The 26212-nt window shown below is 32.1% G+C and overlaps 3 protein-coding genes across 3 annotated transcripts; 2 read left to right on the top strand and 1 right to left on the bottom strand.

Annotated features, from left to right (window-relative positions):
- Positions 1-6107: 6107 nt before the first annotated feature.
- LOC137810981 (uncharacterized) lies at positions 6108-11031 on the top strand. The gene is made up of 4 exons (XM_068612546.1): positions 6108-6497; positions 6965-7221; positions 9532-9983; positions 10539-11031. The coding sequence occupies exons 1-4, from the start codon at positions 6394-6396 to the stop codon at positions 10803-10805; spliced, it is 1080 nt and encodes a 359-aa protein (XP_068468647.1). The 5' UTR covers positions 6108-6393; the 3' UTR covers positions 10806-11031.
- A 1830-nt stretch (positions 11032-12861) lies between these two features.
- LOC137811054 (uncharacterized) lies at positions 12862-15995 on the top strand. Its single transcript, XM_068612666.1, has 4 exons — positions 12862-13264; positions 13608-13864; positions 14353-14804; positions 15429-15995. The coding sequence occupies exons 1-4, from the start codon at positions 13167-13169 to the stop codon at positions 15699-15701; spliced, it is 1080 nt and encodes a 359-aa protein (XP_068468767.1). The 5' UTR covers positions 12862-13166; the 3' UTR covers positions 15702-15995.
- A 3844-nt stretch (positions 15996-19839) lies between these two features.
- On the bottom strand, positions 19840-20334 carry LOC137834007 (uncharacterized). The gene has a single exon (XM_068642077.1). It carries the CDS (start codon positions 20332-20334, stop codon positions 19840-19842), a length of 495 nt encoding a protein of 164 aa, XP_068498178.1.
- Positions 20335-26212: the final 5878 nt, after the last annotated feature.

The following is a 26212-nucleotide window of genomic DNA, read 5'->3' on the forward strand; positions in this document are numbered from 1 at the left end:
CTGTGGCGTTTTAATCTCTTCACAAGCCACCTGAAGGAAGTTTCTAATGGAAATGTATACAACAGGAAATCAAGCAAGGGTTTGCAGCACAACAGCATGCAGAAGTGGTTGTGAAGAACTTGAAGGTGATGATAGATGGAGGAAGAGATTGCAGTCAATGTAGGATGGAAAATTACAAGCCACAGATGCCAATGGCAATTGTTTCACTTGGGAGGAGAGATGCTGTGGCACAATTACCATTATTGACAGTCATTGGAAGAGTTCCTGGATTCATCAAGTCTGGAGATTTGTTTGTTGGTCGAACAAGGAGACAAATGGGACTGGATCCTCGTATCAAGCATGATTGAGTCCATACAATGCATTATTGTACACAAATTGCAAAATCAATTCTTGTTTCATACTTTGCATGTCATCTTGATGTATAAAATAACTATAAAATAAAACCTAGTGGCAGTTCATGTTGAAAAAGCATAGTGTTTATCTTTACGTAAAATTAATTTAAAATGCATATTTTTAATTAAAAACTATTATGTTACTTTTACTTAAAAAGAAAATATTGACGAGTCCAATTTCTTTTTACTTAAAAAAAGATTTTTATAAAAACTGCATCTGGCATTATAGTGTTGAACAATGGCGAAAAGTAAAGAAAGATTTAAGGAAATGCATGATTATTATGATATAATTTTTTAATTTAAAATATATAAAAAAAGTATTGTAGTTTTAGTTACTTGTTTTTTTAAATATATAGATAAAAATTAAACCATTAAAACTTCATGGCCAAAATGCAAATTCAATTTTTTTTTTTAGCTAAAATCCAACCACTAAAATTAGCAGACTAAAATTTTCTACACTAAATTAAAATACCAAAAATATAATTAAGTCTTTAATTTGTTGAAAAAAAGGTACGCCCAGTTTTAAAAACGATATGCTGAAATTAATTAGATACTGTAGTCATAACAAGGGTTTTGTTTCTCGCACCTATAAGATTACTCTCAGCACTCCCATACTAATGAAAAAGACTAAAATACCTACACTACGCAAGTGGACTCCCATTTTTCATTGTACTCTAACAAAGAGGAAGATAGAAAAAGTAAAAATCTCGTTCCAAATAATATTTTATATATTTTGAAAAACTTGTTTTGAAATTTCTATTATAAAAAATATCTTATATATTCTAGAAAAAAAAATTCAAAAAAATTATTTTAAAAAAATTGTTTTAGAAAACATATTATATAGTCTAAAAAGTTTATTTTAAAAAAAAATGTTTTAAAAACTCATTCTTTCATAGGTATTGTTTTGAAGATCCAATTCCAGATATCTTGTTTTGAAAATCCTGTTTCAAAAAAGTTTATTTCGAAAGATTTTCAAAATAAATAATTTAAAAATTATCATTGTAAAGGGTTGGATAGTCATTTTAAAAATATGGGGTAATTGGTAATTAGAGGCATAGGAAGTAAAAGACTTGGTAACAATTAATAGAAACCCAATCAATTTTAACTTTGAAATTAAGAGGATATTCTCATTTAAAAAAATTCCACACCATTCCTTTCGTATGCGATTTAATTATTAATGATGATTAATTGCTAAATACTTTATTTATTACAGATGTTTTTCGTCTATTAATCTCTTGCCTATATCTCAGTCTCTTTAATATTGAGTTAATTGTTAAAATAATAAAAAGTTAATTGTTAAGGAAATTTTAAATATTTTCTTTATATGCTCATCATTAAATATTTATGTTCATATATTTTTACATAAAACTATTTTAACTGTGGGGGCTTTAGCTTCCTGGATATTTAAAATTGTAAAATCTGTATATACAATTTTAAATATATATTTGTAAATTTTTTATCTTATGTGTTCTTTATTGTGAAGATAATTATTTTATATTATTTTAATATTTTCTATTATAAAGATAATGACATTATTTCATATTCTTAGATAAATATTTTTATTGCGAAGATAATAATATTTTTTTTGGAGAAATATTTTGAATAATGTTTATCTTTTTTAATATATTTTTTGAAGTTTATAAATAATTTTTTTGCTACTAAATACTTTTCTCAATCTTTCTTTTCAATTAAGTTGATTATAAATTTAAGATATAAATATTATTTATTAATTTTTGCTTCTATCAAAGCTTACTAACATGTTATATATATATATATATATATTATAAATTAATTATTTGTACTTTAAGAAAAAAATTAAAGGAAAAAAAATAATTTTTTCTCTTTCATAAACTAAAATCAATAAGTTATATTCTTACAAAAAGGACCGAAAACATTCAAATAAGTTGATAACACAGACTTTACTAGTTGATCTCTCGAATTTGAGCTTCTAGCTTCTCTCTCAGGTGTTACTCTACAGGTTGGGCTATTGGTTGTATTATAGGTTGGGTTTTCGGCTTCTCTTTAGGTTGGAATTTCGGCTCCTCTCTAGATTGGGCTTTCGGCTCCTCTTCTCACAAATGGGTGTGTGTACCTGCAAGGCGCGAGTCAGAAATCGTTTTACATTCATCAGATCAAATTTACTCTTACTTCTCTTGTCTTGATCCTCTATAGGGTTTTCTTATTAAACTTATATCTTATTTGGACCTTTCTTTCTACATCGCTTTATTATTTTAAACACACCCACTAATTTGGGCTTTTATTAATTTGAGCCTTTATACTGTGATTGATTTTATATATATATATATATATATATATATATATATATATATTATTCTTTATATATATAGTTTTCGGTATAACCTATCAGTATTCTTTCAGTTATAACTCTCGATCATATTACTACAAGTTAAAAATTAATATGAATAAAATTTAAGTTAATATGAATTTCATATTCTTAATTATTTTAAAATTATTGAGGATAATATTAGAATAAAATATAATTAGATATTATATTTATCATAAAGACAACATCAATATTTTTTTTTATAAATTAATACTAATATAATTAACATTTAAAAATATATAATTATAAATATTTTTATAAAATTTGATACATGCATATGGTTTCCGTCTCAAAACAATTATAATTTATTTATTCTCACTCAAATTAAGAATAATGTTAAATGTGTTACTTCATTCTCTCAATAAATATTACTTTTATACGGTTAAAATACAAGTATATTGATGTATTTTATTTTGAGAAAAAGTTGGTAATAAAAATATTAATAATTCACTAAGAACTGATCATTTTTAAATTAAGACTTTATTTTATTTTTTCAATTTTTGTATTTCACACTCTTCTCAATAAGTTATGGTTTGTCCAGACTCTATATTAATTTTTTGTTGTTTTAGGATGTAGTTCAATATGAGATATTGAGTATTCTCACACCATTTCTTATTTTTAAAGTATGCAAGAGACAAAGCTTTATATATATATATATGTATATATATATATGTATATATGTATATATATATGTGACAGATTAAATTAAATTATTGATAAAATAAAAAATAAAACATGTTTTTCAAATATTTTAAAATTTTGTCACTGATAAATTTTTTGATTATGATTCAAGATTTTTTTAACTTTTTTTTATATCTTATCGTAATTGCGAGAAATATTCGGTATAAGGTTTTGGATTTCATATTAAAGTATTTTAAGCACGATGTTTCTTTATTATTCTATTTTTTTATCTGTAAAAATTGAATACTAAAATATTCATCTTAACTTAGAGACTCCACTTTATTAGGCAAAGTTTACTGAAAATCATGAATCCAAATTCGGATTGAAGTTTCATATATATATATATATATATATATATATATGTTATTTTTAAAAAAATTTAAAACACATGAAGACATATTTTCATCTCAATATTATAACATAAAATTAGTTTTAGACTTTGGTCTAAACTTTAGGTCGTTCAAGTGCTTGTAATATATGGATATGATTGAAAGTGCTTGTAATATATGGATATGATTGAAATAAGTTTTGATGTATGTAGAATTGATTCAATTTGAGGTTCTCCTTCACCAATCCATTGAAAGTAGTTATAGTAAATATCAGTATGCAATCAAAACAACAACGAATTCTGAAAAAAAAAACTCACAATCTTTAGAAAAACTAACAATCATTTCATATACAAAATGATGAATTCCAATCATTTTCATACTATATGTATCTGAATAGTTTAAAGTTTGAACTGAGACAAAAACGAATTACGTGTTATAACAAGGACGAAAAACATATTTAACCATTTTTTAATTGCTTAAGTCACTTCTAAATGATATTTTAATTTAGTTTTCATGACTTCTACTCACTCGCATAATTTTAAAAATCTATGTAAATATTTTATAAGACTCACACTACAAAAAAAATGAATTTACCTACGAAAAAAATTCACAAATAACATAAAAAAATCATAGATAAATCAGTATCATCCACAAAAGGACGTGAATAATTTAATTGCGGATTATAAGTCTATGAGTAACAACATCCACTAAAAACAATCCATAGGTAATACTCACAAACTTCAAGTCCGTATGTAATATATATGCATACATTATCCACTAACTCTAGTTAATATTTTATTTAATTATTAGTAAAATTATATATTTCAGAATAGAAATTTATTTTATTATAATTGAAGGTATTCAATTTTATGTAATGTTAACATATTCTAAGAGAAGTATTTTAGAAAATTCAAATAACTCTTAATATGATTCTTGTAATGAAGATTTCATTATGAATGTTGCTCAATCATGATTCTAGATTTATAATCATAATCAAAAGTTTTAAATTACATTTTTATCTTTCCTAATATGTTAGACTAAGTTATTTTTGTTTTACTTAAATTGAATCGAGTTACTGTTTGATCAATTTGTATGGTCTACCACATAAATAAACTTAGGTTAATATTTGTAAGATAATTTTTTTATAAAATAATTATTATATTCCAGAAAAGTAAAGTAATAATATTTTTTAGAACAATATATGTATTATAATTTATATTATTTTTATATAAAATCATTATACATGAAATTTAAATTCTATAATATAATTTATATTTATATTTATGCTTATTTAATTTTTATTTCTTTGAATTTTTCTCAACATAAGGTTGCATTAAATTAAAAAACTACAATTTATTTAAAAATCGAACCAAATCAATCCAATACAATTTTTTTAAATAACCCATTAGATCAAGTGGAGTGGAGTCGGATCAACTTAACCGATAAAAACTTTATTCTTAATATGGAAGAATAATTTTGGTAATATAAGAAAAAAGAGATTCAAAGCTAAAAAAGGAAAAAAAATCGGATATATAAATAATAATAATCCAGGAAATAATATAAAAGTTTAAATTTTACTATAAATAACTTTAGCCAAATTTTAGATTTAATTATTATATTTTAGTATTACATCATTTCATTAAGCATTTTTTACATTTGTTTTATTTGTAATTGATACTGTTATTATTATTATTTTTTGTGAATTGAGTTTTACTCTATATTTATGTATGAAAAAGGTAAAGCTATTTTAATAATAGTTGGGAGTTACATTAATTACTTCTCATTTTTCTTAATATAGCAATTAAATATGAGATACTTATTAGAAATATTAAATATTATATTAAGAGAAAATAAAAAGCTAAGATTAAAATATAATCTAATTAATAACATTAAATATGTTTTAATTTATATTTTTCTTGAATTATTTTAACACTAATAAAACACTTAATAATTTTCTTCACAAACTAATGATTTAAAGAAGAAAAGGCCTTTACTTTTAAGATTTTTCTATAAAGTAATTAAAGAAACCCTATCACGATTGATTGATTTAGTAAAACTAAGCGTTGTTTTAATATGGTGTAATAAAAAGGTAGAAGGGAGTTAAAGTAATTTTAGCGTGTTTGATTTTTTATTTGAAATGCGTTTTATTATTTTTAAATTATAAAAACTAAATTAATATATAAATATTTTAAAATAAACTAAAACTACCTTAAAATGATGAAGCCATTTAAGCCAACTTTTTTACTTAACTCATTAGTTTCTAAAACAATCCAAAAATAAAATATAAACATAGAAAATAAATTCCCATTTTTATAATAATCATTTTGTTAGCGTGAACACAAATCAAAGCATCCAAAACTTGGAATTTGAATAAGTAACAATTTTTTTAATCTTTTTCTTTACCCGAAACAGAAAAGCAGAGCATCATCGTAGTTGTCTTGACCCCAGTCCAACCCATGTATCTAACCTTACACAGTTGTTCAGACAACTATGTTAGATGCTATTTTCCTGTAAAAACAACTATTAGATACTATATTTCCTTTTTTAATTCTTCCCTTTAATTATATAATGCCAGATAGCAATCGAAGTAGAAAACGCAATCGAAGTAGAAAACGCAATCGCCGAAGAAACGAAGCAAAGAACCCAAATGGAACAAGGTAGGAAGAGAGTGGTGGTCCTGGGAGGTGGCGTTGCAGGATCCGTCGTCGCTAAATCTCTTCAATTCCATGCCCGTGTCACCCTCGTTGATTCGTAATACAAACATTCTCTGCAACACTTTTTGTTTCTTGATTACTAATTCAAGCAGAAATATTTCTTAATTGAAATTGGCTAATTGAGGCACCCATTTTCTGTATTTAATCCATAAGGTTAATGGGTTGAAGTTTATGCTGTGTATTTTTAGATTCTGCTCTGCTCTGGTTCTCTTCCTCTTGGTAAAGAGAAGGGTTTTAAGTGGCCATTTTCCACCCTCGTCAATTTTGGGAATCTTTATCGTCTTTTGTAACTTCCCTAATTTCCAAGTTTCAATTTTGAGGTTTAGAAGTGTGCTTTTAGAGATGTTTGCCATTAGGAAATATGTTGGGGTTTGTAGTGGTGGTGAGCTATACATTGCATTGACATTGAAGTATTTAACTTTTCATGCATATGATGGTGGTTGTTGTTGTTGCTGCCAACTTTTCACTGCGTTTTTTCTCCTGATTGAGTGTGGTTGAATGCAGGAAAGAGTATTTTGAGATTCCATGGGCAAATTTGAGGTCAATGGTTGAGCCATCTTTTGCAGAGAGGACGTTGATCAATCACAGAGATTACCTTACCAATGCCGATATCGTTACCTCCGAGGCCATCGATATTACAGAAACTGAAGTATTGACTGCAGATGGCCATCAAATTGGCTATGACTATCTTGTTATTGCCACTGGTCATGCAGATCCTGTCCCCAAAAGTAGAAGCGAAAGACTTAATCAGTTCCAAGAAGGTGAGTTTGAACTTTTAATAATCAATCCAATTTATGAAAGACACAATTTCATAACAAAATATTCTAAAATATCCAAGTTTCTACATATTACAATTGCTCTCTATGCATTTTCTTATTTTAAAAATATTATATGATTTGTTTCATCATGAATACTACAAAAGATATATTTTTCTATGTAAGGAATCAAGAGAATCATTCAATCGTTCTTCTCTCGTATAATTACACATTGATGTATTCTTGTGTTTTTGTATGTTTAGTATTTGAGAGTAATAAAATAAAAAAATAATATAATAAAATTGGTAGCAATCACTTTCTCTCTTTTATCTAGACAGCACTTATTTTTTATGGGGACAATTGCTCCCACACTCACCTTCGTGTATGCACCACTACCAATAGATTACCAGAGCAAACTTTACCAATGTGTCAGTTCTGTAATAAAATTGAGTCTTCTAGCACTGGGGTACATTAGTTAGTATAATAAATTGAGCATACATCTGTAATAAAATCGGATTTCAGTGTTTCTGATATTATTAGTGCCGATGTAAAATTTGAGGAGATTTGATTGCTGCCACTGGACTCGAGTAGGCTGATTACTACAAACTGGCTGCAAGGTCTTTCTCACATGGCATGAAATGAAGCATTATATGGTTTAAGTGCTCATTAAAAAAAAAAACCAAAAGGTAGAGATTGGAGCTCTTGAAGGACAAAACAACAAAAACCTTATCTCACTAAGTCAACCGAATTCTTAGGGATATTGTTCACCATTGTATTCCTCTTAAGTCATAACAATTTCCTCCTATGTCTTTCTTCATCTTTCTCACCCTTTTCGTAGGGATAAAATCCTTGCAATATACCTTTTTCCACTACAGTAGCCTCCTTTGTACATGTCCAAGTCAAGTTAACTAATCTTTTGTTATCTTTTTTCTCAATTGCCATCACAACTCACACAATGTCTCTAAATATACAATCATTTTGTATCTTATCCTTTCGTTTAGTTGTACATCTATCTTAACATTGTCTCTTTAGTGCCCAACGTTTATTACCATGGAGTGTAATTGGTTATTTAACAGTACAAACAAACATGCAAGAAATATTAGATCACATGATAACCAATTAAATTCTAAGTATGTTATTATCTATATCACTGGACTTGTGATGTGATCATGGACTATGGAGAGTCAACTCAACAAGAAACTACAACTAGAAGCATGATTAGAAGAGAAAGGAAGGCAACAATCCAGGCTATTAAGGAAGCTTCTAGAGGGACCTTGACTAGAAACAAAGTTAGGAGTTGGAGGAAGAACTTTACAAAGCTAACAAAATCATTAGGACTCTTAATCATAGTTTTGTTTGTAATAGTTCCCCTTTGTATTTAAACTTTAGTTCCGCTTGAAGATAACTCTTATTTGGATGATAGGATAGCTTAAGTAAGCTTAGCTATTCCTAGGGTGAGAAGGAATTTGTTATGCCTCTTCTTCCTCACGCCTCACTCTTTGTATAGAGAGAGCCCTTGTGAACTTGGTCAAAACTTTGAGCTATATGCACGAGAGCTTAATTTTCTGAAGAGTGTGATTCTTCTTCTCTCTTGACGAGTTCTTATCTTGAGAGTCTCAAGTGGAAATCTTCCATCCTTGGCTTATCTCTTCTAAGTGTGGTGCCTAGCCTCAAAGTTCACGTGAATGATTCTTGTAGCTTCTAAGGGAAGCAATCTTTCTTTGCAAAGGTAAACTTGCTATCCTAGTCTCTGCCTTTCCTCTCTCCTCTCCTTTCCGTGTACCTTGGAAAGGTTCTTGTGTCACTATTTTTCCTTTGTCCAACAGCACCTCCATCCACGGAAAACTTCCTTCAAGGCAAGCACAACACATGGATGAGAATCACTAAACAAGAAGCCATCAAGAAATGAGTTCTTGAATGAGTGCATGTGCCTAGTTCTTTGAGCAAACCTTCAATGAGCCTAACTCCACTAAGAGCACGTCCAAACATCCAAGAAACCTTCAAGAATTCACGTGCAACAAGAGTTGTTCGGTGCAAGCTCTTTCTTGATGATCCGCAAGGGAAACCATCAAGGAAGTTTTCATAGTTCTTGATTGAAGTGGAAGATCCTATCCATCCTTGAACCAACCGTGGTTCTCCATTAACATGTTTAAAGCTATGGCATTATTTACATTATTGTGTTTTAGTCTATTGAATCATGAATTGACATTGCTCATCTGGTATTTTTTTTTCTAGAATAGTTTCAACTGTTGAATCATGTAATATTTGTTCTAGTCAAGTCAGTACTTGAGTAATGAAGTTCGTTTTCTCTGGCAGAGAATCGAAAGATAAAATCTGCTCGTTCCATTCTGATTATTGGAGGAGGTCCCACTGGTGTGGAACTTGCGGGAGAGATAGCTGTTGATTTTCCGAATAAGAAGGTTACTCTAGTTCACAAAGGATCGAGGCTACTGGAGTTTATAGGGGAAAAAGCTGGCAATAAGACTCTAAAATGGTTGAAATCAAAAAATGTTGTGGTGAAACTAGACCAAAGAGTTAACTTGAATGGATTCACAGATGGACAGAAGATATATCGAACTTCAATTGGAGAGACTATTGAGGCAGATTGTCATTTTACATGCATAGGAAAACCACTTTCTACAGCATGGCTGAAGGAAACTTTGTTGAATAATGACTTGGATGCTCAGGGAAGGATCAAGGTAGATGAGAAATTGAGAGTCAATGGCCGGAGCAACATTTTTGCAATAGGAGATATTACAAATATTCCAGTAAGTGCTATTAATAACTCATTCAGCTTTTCACAATTATATATTTGTGCAATTACCTTATTTTAACATGTTCTGGCTGATTCTCTTGAGCTAGACTGAGAAGTCATGCTTTACTGCCTGAGTTTTTGCCAGAATTTAGTTTCTTCTTACTAATAATGAAAATTTTGATGCAAAATGAATGCGTATATTGCTCAGAAGATAATGAAACTAGTATTTCTCTTCTATTCTATTTGTCTTGTGCATTTGAGTGGAGGCTTTACTGCCCGTCCATATCTTTGTTTATTGTTCTTTTGGTCTTTTGGGTGGCTAGCAGGGGAAAGTGTCCTTATTCCTTGAATTTATAGACTAAAGTTAGTGTATAATATCAAAATTCGAGAAGTGGACTTATGTCGTAAGTTCCTATAATTTATGTGATTGTATTACTTGGGATCGTTATGTAGGAGTCTCTTTGATTTGTCCCATATAAATTGGTTAAAATGCTATAAATCATTGCCATTTTAATCTTCTTACAAGCCAATCTCATGGGAGGTTTTTTAATGGAAATCCATACAACAGGAAGTCAAGCAAGGGTTTTTGGCACAGCAGCAGGCTGAAGTTGTCGTGAACAACCTGAAGGTGATAATACAAGGAGCAAGAGAATGTAGGATGGAAACTTACAGGCCACATTCTGCAATTGCAATAGTTTCACTTGGGAGGAAAGAAGCAGTGGCACAGTTACCATTCTTGACAATCACTGGAAGAATTCCAGGATTCATTAAGTCTGGAGATTTGTTTGTTGGTAAAACAAGAAAACAAATGGGTCTCAGTTATGATATTGTATAAGCTTGATACTGTGTGCATGGCGTGTACATAAATTACAAAATCAAACCGTTTCATATTTGTGTTGTAGATTGGTGTATTTTCAGTTTGTTTATCCTTTAAAGAATACATTTTTATGTAAAATATCTTTATGCTTAAGTGGTGCTTCCTGAAATCATGAGATATAATTCTGATTCAGAACCATTGTATCGTTGAAATGTACGGTATGATAAAATTGATTGGATGCCTTGATGGTTTGTCTGCAGAACGTTTGACACACTATATGAAAATGAAAAATAATATTTTCACAACCTCTCTCCTGTTTATAATCAATTGACAATCCTGTCATAATAATATAATAAAGTTTAAAAGTTAATTACTTTTTCTGCACCATTTTTTTAATAAAATTTTCTACACCTGATAACATCTCTGAAGATTTGAGTTTTAATTTGAATTACATTGTATAATCCGTGACTGATTTCGCCTACTGGGATAATAATTTTGTTGCATCATTTGGATGGAGATCCAGCCATGTTTCCTCTTCTGTTCTGTTGCCAACCTTAATACCATACTAAACTCATGGATAGTGGGAACAAAATTGTTTTTTGTTGAGCTTATTGACATTTGACTTCCATGGCCTAGGGGACTGTGTGTACTATATTGAATCATAAACTTTAGAAAAAGAAACATTAGATAACAGGTTATAATTTTAAAAGTTTGAATACGTGCATAAAATATACAAGTATGATCTTTGACATTCAAACTTCAAAAACTCAATAGACCCAGGTGAAATGACGTACAAGCCACTTGTATTGCACGAAATCTCATATTGTGCTTTTAGTACAATATGCAAACTTATCTTGAGTTCGAGTAAATCCTACCAAAAACAGGCATACTCAACCAAATTCTTCAATCATTTTATCAACTCATACTTTGTGTAATCATCCACTAACTTCTTAAAAGGTGTCCCTGTTCACTTCTAGTGAGTATGCATTCCAACTTTGACATGTTGGTGAAGATAGGACAAGAAAAACTTTATTTTCAAATACTAAGATCTTAATGAATCTCAAACTTCTTTGTTTCATGACAGAACACAATAGTATTGTTTAATCCATATGACCTATTTCCCCTGAGTAGGTATAGCCGTATAGGTTAATAATGGGTGTTGGTACATATAAGAATAGAAAAGAAATAGTATGCATTTGAGACTGTGATTTTAATTTCATATGATGGTGTTTCGCCGGCAAATCTGGTACCAAAATGACGTGCTGGCTGGTTGTTTCACACTATTTCCTTCTTTTTAAAATTTGGTCACTATTTTAAATGACAATTTTGAGTTTAAAGATTAATCAATTGTTTTACATTTCAATCTACATGGGAGAATAAAGTAGGATCAAGAAATCATTTTCCTTGTGAGCGAAAATTTTACTACAAGGGTGAATTATGAGAAATAAGAACAGCAAAGAAACTAATATCTTCAAAAGGTGAAAAAGCATTAAGAATTGTAAGTTCAGGATGAAACCATACATGTTAAAAATGAAAAATTGAGACATAAGAAGAATCCCAAGCCTAACTCATCTAGAAGGAAGTGAAAGTCAACTTTGAGCCCAATTAGTCAAAAGCTGATGAAAGCAAAGGATAATAACCTTATCTTAAACTAAACGGATTAAGACTAAATCAAACCTTAGTTCTTAATCTGTTACTATGCTAAGAAAGAAGGTCCTAGAAAACTTACGCCACCATTTAATCACAAATCACAGTGTGCTAAATCTGTGGTTCCAACTTCCAACTCCAACTCATTGTCCCCAACTCCTTGACACCTTGCACGGAAAAGAATAAAGAATACATTAAATAAAACAAAGGAAAATATCTTCTATCATGATTTTATTTTAATCCCTTGCTTTTGAATAATCCTCTCTAGGAATTCTGAATCAGCAAGCTACACCATATGCAAGCTGGCACCTAAGAACCTTTTTTAACCTTTTTTTAAGAAGCCATCATCGTCAATGATTCAAGAATATTATATGAATTATATTATTAGAATTTTGTCGTTTAATTATAACTTTTCATACTATTGTGTGGTCTTTTATTTGTTGAATAATATTTTCCTAAGGAAACTGCACATAAAGAAGTTGGAACACAGCTTTCGTTCTGGTTGTGAACTAGGAAGGTGGTGAGTTGACTACAGCTACAGCTTCCATTTGGCTTTAGTCTTATTTGTGTCCAAATTCAAGATTAGACATTTCATTTTGATGATACATGCAATGACGCAGAGACATCTATTTATGTTGTTGCCTTATCTTGTTGCAAGAAGATAACAATCATTTCAAATTAAAAAGTAAAGTCCAACTCTTATCAAGAGTAAGTAAATTGCATTCACTAAAGATGGCGGAGAAGAAAGTGGTCATCGTAGGAGGTGGTGTTGCCGGGGCCATCCTAGCAAAAAACATACAAAACCAAGCCAACGTCACCCTTATTGATCCGTGAGCTCTCTCTTTTCTATATGTAGCCACACCGTGTCTCTCTATTATCTCTTTTCTATATTTAATTGAAGTTCAATGTTGTGTACAACTATAAAAACTGTGGTTCCTTTCAAACAATGCTTTAAGCGCTTGATACTTAAAAGCTTGATTGTGCAGTTTAATGAAATAAGTTACCTCTATATGTTTGTTAAATCAAGTTAAAAAAATAAACTTTTACTTCTTTGACAAGTTCCAATAAGTTTATAACCAATTTTATATAGACCCAAAATTTGAGGGAGAAGTATGTTTTACCACGGAGGTTGTTATGTGTATGGTTGCATTGACTGTGAGTTGTTGAACACAGGAAGGAATATTTTGAGATTCCGTGGGCAAGTTTGAGGGGATTGGTTGAGCCATCTTTTGCTGAAAGGATAGTGATCAACCATAGAGAGTACTTCAAAAAGGGTGACCTTGTTGTATCCAGTGCAGCCAACATAACTGAAACTGAAGTGTTTACTGCAGATGGCCAGCAGATTGCCTATGACTATCTTGTTATTGCCACTGGCCACACAGAATCTATTCCCAAAACCAGGACTGAACGACTTGACCAATACAAAGGAGGTATAATACTTTTAACTTGAAGCCAAAAAACAAAGAAATATCTAAACACAAATTAATGGGATATAAATAACTCTTGATCTTTCATTATTCATTTACTGTGTATTTAAGATGATTTACCTTTGTCGGCTTGAGTATAATAATTCTAAGCTAGATTATAAGGAGTAGAGCTCTCTGCTTGGATAATTTTTTTTCCTATGTAGAGAAGAAAATAAGATAATAAAACTGAATTGAAATTTTCTTTTATGTTACAATCAGCTTCTAAAGAAGTTGGATAAAAGAGGTTGTATAAAAGTTAAGTACAAAAGGTGATTTTAACATATAGGAAAAATTCAATTCATTTTTACTTTTCTTTATTTTCTTTTCCTGTGAGTGCTATATAGGGAAGTGTTTCCAAGCAACACCTAGTTGTGTATTTCTAGTCAAAGTTCCATTATATAATAAATTTTCAATGTATTTATTTGATTTATGAGGGGAATTTTGCATGGCAGAAAATGCAAAAATCAAATCTGCGAGTTCAATTTTGATTGTTGGTGGAGGTCCAACTGGTGTTGAGCTTGCAGCAGAGATTGCTGTTGATTTTCCTGAGAAAAAGGTCACTATAGTGCATAAAGGGACAAGGTTGCTGGAATACATTGGGCAAAAAGCTTCCAGTAAGACTTTGAAGTGGCTCACATCAAAGAAGGTTGATGTGAAACTAGAGCAATCTGTCGACGTGAGATCCTCTTCGGAAGAAAATACGACATATGAAACTTCAAATGGAGAGACTGTAGAAGCAGATGCTCATTTTCTATGCATAGGGAAACCACTTGGTTCCGCATGGCTCGGAGAAACACTTCTAAAGGATGACTTGGATGCTAATGGAAGGATCAAGGTCGATGAAAACTTGAGAGTGAAGGGCAGGACCAACATTTTTGCAATTGGAGATATTACAGATGTTGAAGTAAGTGTTATTTACCAAAACCAGATCATTTTGGTTTTCAGTAGGATATTCTATTTTCTTAGTCACTCCTCTTGGTTAGGAGGAATTGATCATCTGCAATAACTTTACCACAACATGAAATCCTAATCTTTCAATTCTTATTTTGAAGTTGAGGTTTAAAAAATAAACATCAATATAATGGAACTTAACTGTATCAAGTTTTTTTTTTCTACTAGAGAGGATCCTTCTTGGTATGAATCATGTGTTCTTTGCTGATTTGTTCAACTGTTATATAAGTTTTACTTACTAGTAATTACAGTAGACCTTTACAGCACATAAGAAATTATTTTACCAATTACTAATAAACACATAGAAAGTGTTTGTTAACATGATTTAAGAAAATCCATGAACTTTAGTTCTTCCCAAATTCATTTTTCCCGGTCAATTTAATAAGGGGAAAAGGATCCAAAAATCTGTAACTCTAGATATTCAAGGATCACCACATGTGTTTAAGGTTAATAGTTTCAGTAAATCTGTAGTTGTATTAGTCTACAAATTTTATAAAAATATTCTAAGTGACAGTAATTTGATTCTGTGCAACATGTTTGTTGCAACTTGTTGATGAAATATTGTATTGTGTGACAGGAAATCAAACAAGGGGTGTATGCAAGTGGTCATGCTCAATTGGTTGCCAAGAACCTAAAGTTATTGATAGGAGGAGGCAAAGAGCCCAAGTTGGGAACATACAAGGCACAACCACCAATCTCTATAGTCTCATTGGGGAGAAAAAATGCAGTTGCACAGTTCCCATTCATTACAGTGCTTGGAAGGCTTCCTGGCATGATCAAGTCAGGAGATTTGTTTGTGGGGAAAACCAGAAAGGATTTAGGACTTGAACCTTATGATAAAAAATCTTAATTTGGTTTAGTGAGTGGTGTATATATACTTCTTCAACTCTTCCTTTTCGTAGTCATTGTTGTGTATCTGTTGATTCTGTGTTTAATTATTTCCCTATTGTATTCAAACTGATTGAAATGTATCTGCAATTTCCTATTGATTTTGAGGTCAGTGTTGTCTCTTGAGAAATGGAATTGAAGTCGAAGGCAGAATGTACAAGTATTATTGAAGTCAAAGGCTGAATGTACAAGTGCTACAGTGTATTCATTGCACTATTTACTTTGGGTTTTATTTTATCAATTTTACTTTGGGTTCTATTTTGCATTTTTACACAATAACCGGTTTGTAATAATTCATATGCTATGGGAGCCTACGATTCAATCATCTGTATTTGAAGAAGACAATCATCAGAAATTTTAACACAACCATTTGATATCATGGACCAAAACACATAATACTATTATCAGTAAAGCAATCACCTTGTTTTTAAAAACTACTATAACAAAGTAACATGGCGTAGTACTGAGTTGCTTTTTAAATAGAACAGACCTCGTTTAATCCACACGCTTTTCTGAAATTTAGCAGGGAATAGAGCTAGCGATTTGTTGCCACATGCATCCATATAATTGAAATATAAATAAGAACCTTGTTGGTGTTGAGGGAATAAAACAGATGTTTTATTATCTTTGCTAACCATTACATTTATAATACTTCTAGTAGCTGTCTCCTAAATGCTTATGAGCAGTTACTTAGAAATGTTTATTCAACAATTAAAATAGAAAAATAAAGAGTCACATGCAGTTACATGCATTTATGTGCAGTTACAAAATCATAATATCTAACACTCCTCCTTGATTTTTGAACTGCAAACTCCAATCTTCTGTCTTAAGTATTCAAACTTGCTAGCTGGAAGTGGTTTGGTAAACAAATCTGCAAGTTGATTTTCAGCTTTACAGTAACAAAGAGACACATCACCATTCTTCTGCACTTCTCTTACAAAAAATAACTTTATATTAAAGTGCTTAGTTTTGCCATGAAAAATTGGATTGTTAGAGATTGCAATAATAGCAGCTTGGTTATCTACAAAAATCTCTGTGCTTTGCTTCTGCTCCAAATTTAAATCAGTCAGGATCTTTCTTAACCAGAGAGCTTGATTCACAGTAGCTGATACAACAACAAACTCTGCTTCAGCAGTGGATTGAGCTACTGTTTCTTGCTTCTTTGAGCTCCATGAAAACATCTCTGATCCAAGGCTAAAACAATATCCTGATGTACTTTTCATGTCATCAATTGAACCTCCCCAATCACTGTTAGAGAAACCAGTTAACTTGAACTCCTTATGCTTCAAGAGCTTAACTCCAAAGTTCCAAGTTCCCTTGATGTATCTGATGACTCTCTTAGCAGCCCTCATGTGAGTCTCGTTTGGGCAGTGCATAAATCTGGATAGAATGCTTATTGCATTTAGGATGTCAGGTCTGGTTGCTGTCAAATACATTAGACATCCTATCAAGCTTCTGAATTCAACTTCATCAACTTTGGGAGATCCATCTTCTTTGACTAGCTTCTCCTTTTGATTCATGGGAGTGCTTGTTGACTTGCAATCTTCCATCTGAAACATTTTAAGTATTTCTTTTGCATACTTCTTCTGACAAATGAATACTTCATCCTGACTTTGCTTAATTTCCATCCCAAGAAAGCAAGTCATCAGACCAAGATCTGTCATTTCAAAGACCTTCTTCATGTTCAACTTGAATTGATTGACTTGATCAAGATTATTTCCAGTGACCAACAAATCATCTACATAGAGAGAGATGATCAAAATGTCTGTACAATCATGCTTGACATATAGAGTAAGTTCAGAAAAACTTTTCTCAAACCCCAAACTAATTAGGTGATCATCTATTCTACTGTACCAGGCCCTTGGGGCTTGTTTCAGGCCATACAGTGCCTTCTTCAGTAAGTACACTTTGTCTTTATTTCCTTTGTCCACAAAGCCTTCAGATTGCTCAACATAAATTTCTTCTTCAAGAAATCCATTTAGGAATGCTGATTTGACATCCAACTGAAACACTTTCCAATTATTTTGAGCAGCGAGAGCGAGAAGCAATCTGATTGTGTCAAGCCTAGCAACAGGTGCAAATGTGTCTGAATAATCAACTCCAAACACTTGAGCATATCCCTTGACTACTAGCCTTGCTTTGAGCTTGTTGACCGAGCCATCGGGATTTAACTTAGTTTTAAATACCCACTTCACTCCTATTATTTTCCTGTCATGTGGTTTATCAACCAGCTCCCAAGTTCTGTTTTTCTCAATCATTGAAAACTCCTCCTCCATTGCAGCCATCCAATGTTTATTATTTTTTGCATCATGGTATCCGGCAGGTTCACAAACAACCACATTTCATCTTTGATACATATCAGAGAGTGATCTTGTTCCTCTAATCGGTTAGTTCATTCTGCCATTCTTCATCTACATGTTCTTCTAGAGTGTTGACAATAGATAAATCCCTTGATTGACTATGAATCTGATTTGACTTATTTGAGTCTTCCCAACTCCATTGTTCATCTTCCACAAAATACACATCTCTGCTCACAATAAAACATCCAGTATCTGGTTGAAACACCCTATAAGCCTTGGAACTGGTACTATAACCAACAAAAATGCCAGTTGTTGCCTTTTTGTCAAGCTTATCACGTTTAGTCTGTGGAATATAAGTGAAACACAAGCAACCAAACACTTTAAGAAATTTTAAAGATGGTTTGTATTCATACCAAGCTTCAAATGGTGTCTGCTCTTTCACTGCCTTTGTTGGAATTCGATTTTGTAAAAATACAGCAGTTTTTGCTGCTTCCGCCCAAAAATTCTTTGGGAGATTCTTCTCATGAAGCATGCAACGAGTCATTTCCATTATAAATCTATTTCTCCTCTCACTAACTCCATTTTGTTGTGGAGTGTATGGAGCCGTTAATTGATGCTCAATTCCTGCCTCCTCACAAAAAAGATTGAAAGTTTCTGAAGTGTACTCCTTGCCATTATCAGATCTTAAAATCTGAATTGTGCAACCACTTTCATTTTCCACTTTGGCCTTGAATTTCATAAATACACCAGCAACTTCTGATTTTTGTTTCAAAAAGAAAATCCAACACATTCTTGTTAGATCATCAATGAAGGCTATAAAATAAAGGTTACCATTTAATGATGGTGTTCTTTGAGGACCACAAAGATCAGTGTGAATGAGCTGCAATTTCTTCGAAGCCCTCCAAGCCTGTTTAGGAAATGATTGCCAGTGTTGCTTCCCAAATTTGCATGCTCGACAGTTGGTCAGTTCATCATCAAGATCAGAAAGTCCTTCTACCAACTTCTTTGATTGCATTTGAAGCATCCCTCGATGATGAAAATGCCCGAGTCTTTTGTGCCAAATTTCAGTGACACTTTCTTTGGATTTAAAGGCCATGTGCTCCTCCTCAATTGGATTGAGAGCAAAACTCTTTCCCTTCATTTCAATTTTAAACAAATCTCTGCCATCAACATCTTTGATTAAGCAATGTTTATTTTCAAACATCACTTTATAGCCTTTTTCCAACAATTGACCAACACTCAAAAGATTCTGATCAATCTCTGGCACAAAAAGAACATCTGTAATGATTTTTGTACCTTTATAGCTTGTGATAGCTATTGTGCCTTTTCCTTTGGTGTTTACCATTTCCAATCCTCACCCTTTTAATATCAGTGGTTCTCAATTCCTTGAAGAGTTCCTTATCATGTGTCATGTGGTTGGTGCAACCACTGTCAACCAACCGACTCTCACTTGATTCTCTGCTTGAGAAACAAGTGGCTACGAACAAGTGATCTTCCTCTTCTTGATCAGCAACTTGAGCATCTGCCTCTTCCACCTGATTTTTGTTTTCACATATCACTGCTTCATGTCCAAGTTGGTTGCATTTAGAATGGTGGATGACCTAACTTATTGCAATGCTTGCAAGGAGGATAATTTCTCCTTTTGTTGTTATTGTGTGTAGCAACTTCTCCATTTTCTTGCTGGTTCTGCTTGCTTTTGTTTTTCCAACCACCTTCATGTTTGGCTGGTAAAGCTCCCTCAACTACTCCATCTTGTCTCATGGCTCTCCTTTGTTCTTGTGCTTGTAAAGCATTTAAGATCTATGCGAGAGAAATCTTTGATAGGTCCTTCGTATTCTCCAAGGTTGTTATGGTGACTTCAAACCTCTCTAGAACTGTTACAAGCAGTTTTTCCACAATTCTTAAATCTTTAAACACAGATCCAAGCAACCTCACTTTATTGGCAATGGTTAGAAGTCTGTCCGAGTACTCTTTTACGGATTCCGACTCCTTCATTCTCTGCAATTCAAACTCTCTGATTAGATTCAGGGCTTGCATTCCCCGAATCCTCTCATCACCTTCATATTCTGCCTTAAGGTAATCCCAGATTTCTTTTACTGACTTCAAGGACATTATCCTTGTGAATACCATAGGAGATACAACTGCAAATAGACATGCTTTTGTCTTTGATCTCTTCATCTTTTTTTCCTTTTGTGATTTTATTTGTACCACAATAGGGTTTTCTGGAAGGGACTGAATTTCATAGTCCTCTTCTACAGCTTCCCATAAATCCAATGCTTCTAGGTAGGTCTCCATACGAACAACCTACATTTGATAATTGTCTCCATCAAAGACAGGTGGTGCCATTGCTGAAAATTTTGATCCTCCTTCCATTGGTGCACTCTACTAACCTCACAGATCCCTCAAGAAAATAGCTCCGATACCAATTGTTGGTGTTGAGGGAATAAAACAGAGCAAGATGTTTTATAATACTTCCAGTAGCTGTCTCCTAAATGCTTATGAGCAGTTACTTAGAAATGTTTATTCAACAATTAAAATAGAAAAATAAAGAGTCACATGCAGTTACGTGCATTTATGTGCAGTTACAAAATCATAATATCTAACACTCCTCCTTGATTTTTGAACTGCAAACTCCAATCTTCTGTCTTAAGTATTCAAACTTGCTAGCTGGAAGTGGTTTGGTAAACAACTCAGTGCACACATTCAAACAACATTCCTTGATTTATTTCTCCATCAAAGTTTGTAAGTTTCACCACAGTTATCACTACAAAAAAAGTTTTATTATTATTGGGCCAAAAACGGAGGCTAAGTATGAAAAACCTACACAAAAGGGTGATTATCGTCGGCATAGCGTTAATAAGAATTTTGAAGCTAATATACTCGACGTAAAAATATATTGGCGGGTGTGGGCGATACAAGGCGGGTGTTTTTTGCGTAGGTGAAGCGTGGGCTTAGCCTACAAGGAGTTTAGAAATTTATAAAAAATTGTGAGTTTGACCCACGCTAAGCCCACACAAAATTATATTAGCGTGGACCAAACCTTCAAAATGTCCAAGTAGTTATAAAAAATTGTGAGTTTGACTCGGGCCAAGCCTTCAAAATGTCCAAGTAGTTATAAAAAATTGTGAGTTTGACCCATGCTAAGCCCACACAAAATTATATTAGCGTGGGCCAAGCCTTCAAAATGTCCCAGTAGAGTGAGTTTAGCTACGAGGGACACACACATGTTGGCCACAAATTAGCGTGGGCTTAGCCTTTAAAATATTCAAAATATTTTTTATTTGAAAAAATGTATGCTTAGCCTACAAGCACACAAAGAATTTTAGTTTGAAATATATTTTTATTGAAATAAATCAATTTTAAAAAGAAAACTATTTTTTTATTAAAATAAATCAATTTTAAATTACTCTACTTCTCTTTTTATTATTGCATTTATCCTATTTTTTACCTATTTCATTTTTTTTCAATATAATTATTCAAGATAAAATTATTTTAGGAAGCAATCTAATATGAAGAAATGTTTTTCTTACTAAAAAAAATTTATTTATAACTTTTTCTTTATACTTTTTACTTCTCTTGAAAATTGAATATTGTTTTTAAAATGAGCAAAAAAAAATATTTTTTTAATAGGAACAAGGAAAAGAACAAGAAAAATTATTTTCTAATACAAGGCCCACGATAATAAACTTGGAATTTTGTACAAAAAATACAAAGGTAGAAACGTGATATATGTGGTTTTTGATTGAAGATATTTTGATTGAAATTGTACTAAAGTTACTTTAATGAACTAAGGTTGAGCTGGTAGATACCAAGACAAGCTTACCTTCACACTCTTCAAAATACCAAGAAAAGCAGAAAACACGCTTTAAAAAATAGTAACTTGATGACAAACAGAAGTTGAGCTATATAAGGTTCCAAGAAACTTCTACTTTCTGATCATGTCAGCCTAGAGAAGTTAAATCTTCAATAGTTTGAAACCTTTCTTGTTTTAACATAACAAGAAAGAGCCTAAAACTAAAGAGATCATCTACATAATAGATGACTACAAACATTCCCAAAGAACAAGGACACACACTCAAACAAACTATGCTTAACACCCTACTACTAAACCTAAAAACAACAGTGCCTAGGCTCCAAAAAGAACATCAAAAGCACTTTAACTGCAGCAAAAACAACATCAGAATAGCACCAAACCAGCACCAAAACTGCAGCATAAACCAGCATTTATACAACATAAAACCAGCTAAAAACAGTACCAAAACTGCAGCAGAAACCCAACATTTATACAACATAAAACCAGCAAAAAGCAGTACCAAAACTGCAGCAGCAAACCAACATTTGTACAACATAAAAACCAGCAAAACCAGCACCAAAACTGCAGCAAAAAACCATCATAATCCTAGCAGCTACTTCGTGATATCTAACTCCCCCCTGCATAATCATAATCATAAGTTGAGCTAATAAAACCTACCCTGCTTACAACAAATCAATATCTGCTACTATCTAATCACCCACCAAAGGAAAAGAAACTTCTACTTTCTGATTATTTTGTACATTATCAAACTTCATCAAGAGCAGTATGCGACATCAATGAAGGTTATTTCTCCAAAAGCAACTTTAGAGTGGTAATGAAACATAATCTAGTTAATACAAGGAAAAACAAGTTATAATACCATACACAGATATTGTTTTAAGAAAACTTACAAAATGATGAACTCAAGGCAGGGGTTGATCATCAAAGTTCTGAGCATAGTGAGGGTGAACCTGACTTGTGCTTGTTGAGGTGTCACCCTGTTGTCGCTCCATCATCATGGTTAACTTTTGCTCCATGAACTTTATTTTATCCTCCAACATTGCACACTTTTGATTTGCTTGAGCAGCTATTTGAGTTGCTTGATCGGCTCTTTCATTTGCTTGCATCACTTGTTGATGAAGTTGTTTATTATGAGAAAAGTAATCACTGGAAGGAGCAAGTATTGAAGGTTGGGTTAGGGAAGACACTCCATGGCGAATGATGGAAGGCAAGTCTGCAGTTCCATAACATCGACATCTACTCTTGCTAGAAACTGTAATTAATTTAGCTAAGTAAATAGAATTTTCCTCCTCACATAAGCATTTCTAAGAAAGTTTATGTTCCATCAGCCCCCAATAAACACTAGTTTCCTTACAGACATCACCAGTAAAAAATGTGGTCATGGGCAACACAACCACTCCCCCAACTTCTAAAGTTCACTTATAAAACTAGATTTATCTCCACTACATCTTGTAAATTTTCTTTTCATCTTTCCTACCAGTATTACCCAACTGAAAACATAAAAATAGGTTGAAAGAGTTGCTTGTCAATTTTGACCTTTCCCAAGACATAATCATTGTTAACTGTGCAAAGCATTTCTTATCCTCAGAGGGAGGAACTAAGTTAGAAAACAATAAAATATGAGAAACTATATGTAATTTTAATGGAAGAGTAATTTTGTCATTTGAACATAATTTTTATCATATCTTACCATTATTTGGTCCATGTTGAATACAGGAAAAGGTAACATAATTTAGTTATCTAATTATCTGAGGTGCACCAAACATTTGACTGGCTTAAGCTTATCATACTTGGATTCTATCATATTCATATCATAAGTTGTTTTTATCCCAGTATCATCCTATCATATCTTGAACACCAAACAAACCTTAACAGCACTATACCACATGTAGATAATTAATAATCCACAAAAAATATGTAACAGGAGACCAACAAAAAGTTACCTTGGAGAACAAGGTATCCCATGCTTTAGCAGACACTTGTTTCATTGAGGTAACCTTTGAAACTGGGACTTTCCCATGTGAGCATTGGACAAATGAGTTGTCAAGAGGACTGCATATACCTTGCAAAGTAAGCCTCCTATAAAATACTAATACATCAATTAACCTGACTCTAATAATTGTTTGAAAGGAAAAGCACTAACACTGGAATAATGTTGTCAGCCCACTGGCGAAGCCATTCGCTAGAAATCCAATAAAATGGTTTTTCCAGTGGTTGAATAGGAACTTCAGCTAAAACAGATTGAACCTCCTGTCTCCTTCCAGTAATACGACCCAATTCCAACTCTTTCTTGTTATTGTACTCCTGACAAGCTTCATCATATGAGGCATTGAAATTTTGAATCTCATTACAAAGATGAGATGCAAGAGAAGCACCATTTTGCAAAGCAACTTCCACACCCTCTCTTTCATCATGCTTAGCACTACAAATTACACTCCCAATTTCACCAACATTTTTTGTATGTTTAAGATGGTACATCAACATGTACGCATCACTAGACAAAAATGTCTCCACAAGTGAAGATTTTGAATGAGAGGCATGCAAACCATTTCCATTACTGTCAGCTACTATCGCTTGAGAACAATTAGAATGAATTGCATCAGTCTTGATGGATTTAGAGGTAGAATTTGAAGACCCTTCGCCAAATAGATGACAACCCAAATTAATAACATGCTCATCATCAAATTCCCACCATTGCCCAATGTTTACATCCTTAATATGAGCAATGTAATGACCACTATTAGCACCAGTTCCCTTGTGAATCAGTACAGCTGACAAGTCATACACCAAGTCGAACTGAGACAGCTCAGACATTCTATGCCGCATATCAAGTTCAGCAGGAAACGAGAAAGTAAAAGAAATTTTCTTCTTTGTTGTAGTCTGTCAACACAAATAATACACAAATACACTATCAGAACACAAATGAATGGTAAAGAAAATCAAACATATATAGGGAAACACCATTAAAAAACCACTATTTTAAGAAAGAAGCATGACAAATCATGCTCCATTTCTTGAGAGATGAAGATGTGTTATGCTTCATCCAAATGTAAATGGATCTCTTGGCAATTTTGAGCAACTATGAATGACCCTCCCAAGGATATATTTTTCTCTGAAAATATGCATGCGCCACTAAACTATTTTTATAATACCTTCAACTTAAAAAATTCAGAAGATGAAATAAGCTTTGAACTATGAAGCAAAGACACCTCTCCTTCTTGAAGTGCCATATTGGCAAATACATTTTCAACAGTTACTCCTCGCTAGCACCTCCACTTTGAAGGACATCAAACTACTAATGTCTTCTCACCTCTTCTAGTAAAGCTCATTATCATAGGAAAAAAATTGTTGATTTGGAAAGGTGAATATACCTTTTTTTCTAAGTTATAATTTCATCTTATTGAGATTCTTTTATAAAGAGACAGTTCTTTCATAGCAAAATAATGAGTACTCACTAATATTCTTTTGAGGCTTACTATTATAAGAAGATGAATATACAAGGAGTAAGTATTGATTATCACTTTAGATTCTATGTACATTATTCATTTCATTTGAGTCTATCTCTCTCTATATATATACATACATGGGGATATATATATATATATATATATATATATATATATATATAGTAGTGATGAAATTATATGTATATAGTAGTGATGAAATTATTAGCCAATATAACACAGCTTTATGAGTAGTGATATATAAGAATTATCAAACAAAACTGTCATACCATATCACAATGGTGTGAAATCAGTTTTGACTTGTAAAGTGATTTTCAACTCAAAATATTTGTGATCACAAAGTACCTATGAAGCTTAAAGGAAAGTTTTAGACCAGTTGTACTCTATGGAAGTGATTGTGAGCATATTGCTCAATTACCACTTGTACTCTAGAGAAGTGAGTGTTATCACATTGCTCTATGACTTGTTATATACTCTATGGAAGAGAATGTTGGAGTTTAAAGCCTCAAAGAGGAAACTATGGAATGACAGTATAAGAGTTAATAAAAAATGACAAAAAATTAATTAACAATTAGGCGAGTTTAATGATTAATGTAAACTAAATACACTTTAGATTTTCTCAAATTATCAATTAAATTCTCAGCAGAAAAAAGTACCAGTTCAATAATACCATGGATTTTTCGTGTGTTTGACGGACACTATTTTTTTAATTTTTTTTCTTCTTCATTTTATGTAGGCTTAACCTACGCAAATAGTGTGACCCACACTTTCTATTGCAGCTAAATCTTATTATTCTTGTAGTGTATTTTGTCATTTTCCTTAGCATAAATAAAAAAGAAAATTTGGAAGAGTTAGAGCTGGTAAAGCAGTACCTCAATGATATTAAGAGCCTCGT

This window comes from Phaseolus vulgaris, chromosome 11, assembly GCF_000499845.2.
Source record: "Phaseolus vulgaris cultivar G19833 chromosome 11, P. vulgaris v2.0, whole genome shotgun sequence".
In the NCBI taxonomy this organism is placed as follows: Eukaryota; Viridiplantae; Streptophyta; class Magnoliopsida; order Fabales; family Fabaceae; genus Phaseolus; species Phaseolus vulgaris.

Coding starts and splice junctions, on each gene's coding strand:
- LOC137810981 (XM_068612546.1), top strand. CDS start 6,394: ATGGAACAAGGTAGGAAGAGAGTGGTGGTCCTGGGAGGTGGCGTTGCA. Junction 6,498..6,964: donor CGTGTCACCCTCGTTGATTC/GTAATACAAACA, acceptor GGTTGAATGCAG/GAAAGAGTATTTTGAGATTC. Junction 7,222..9,531: donor ACTTAATCAGTTCCAAGAAG/GTGAGTTTGAAC, acceptor TTTCTCTGGCAG/AGAATCGAAAGATAAAATCT.
- LOC137811054 (XM_068612666.1), top strand. CDS start 13,167: ATGGCGGAGAAGAAAGTGGTCATCGTAGGAGGTGGTGTTGCCGGGGCC. Junction 13,265..13,607: donor AACGTCACCCTTATTGATCC/GTGAGCTCTCTC, acceptor TGTTGAACACAG/GAAGGAATATTTTGAGATTC. Junction 13,865..14,352: donor ACTTGACCAATACAAAGGAG/GTATAATACTTT, acceptor TTTGCATGGCAG/AAAATGCAAAAATCAAATCT.
- LOC137834007 (XM_068642077.1), bottom strand. CDS start 20,334: ATGGAGACCTACCTAGAAGCATTGGATTTATGGGAAGCTGTAGAAGAG.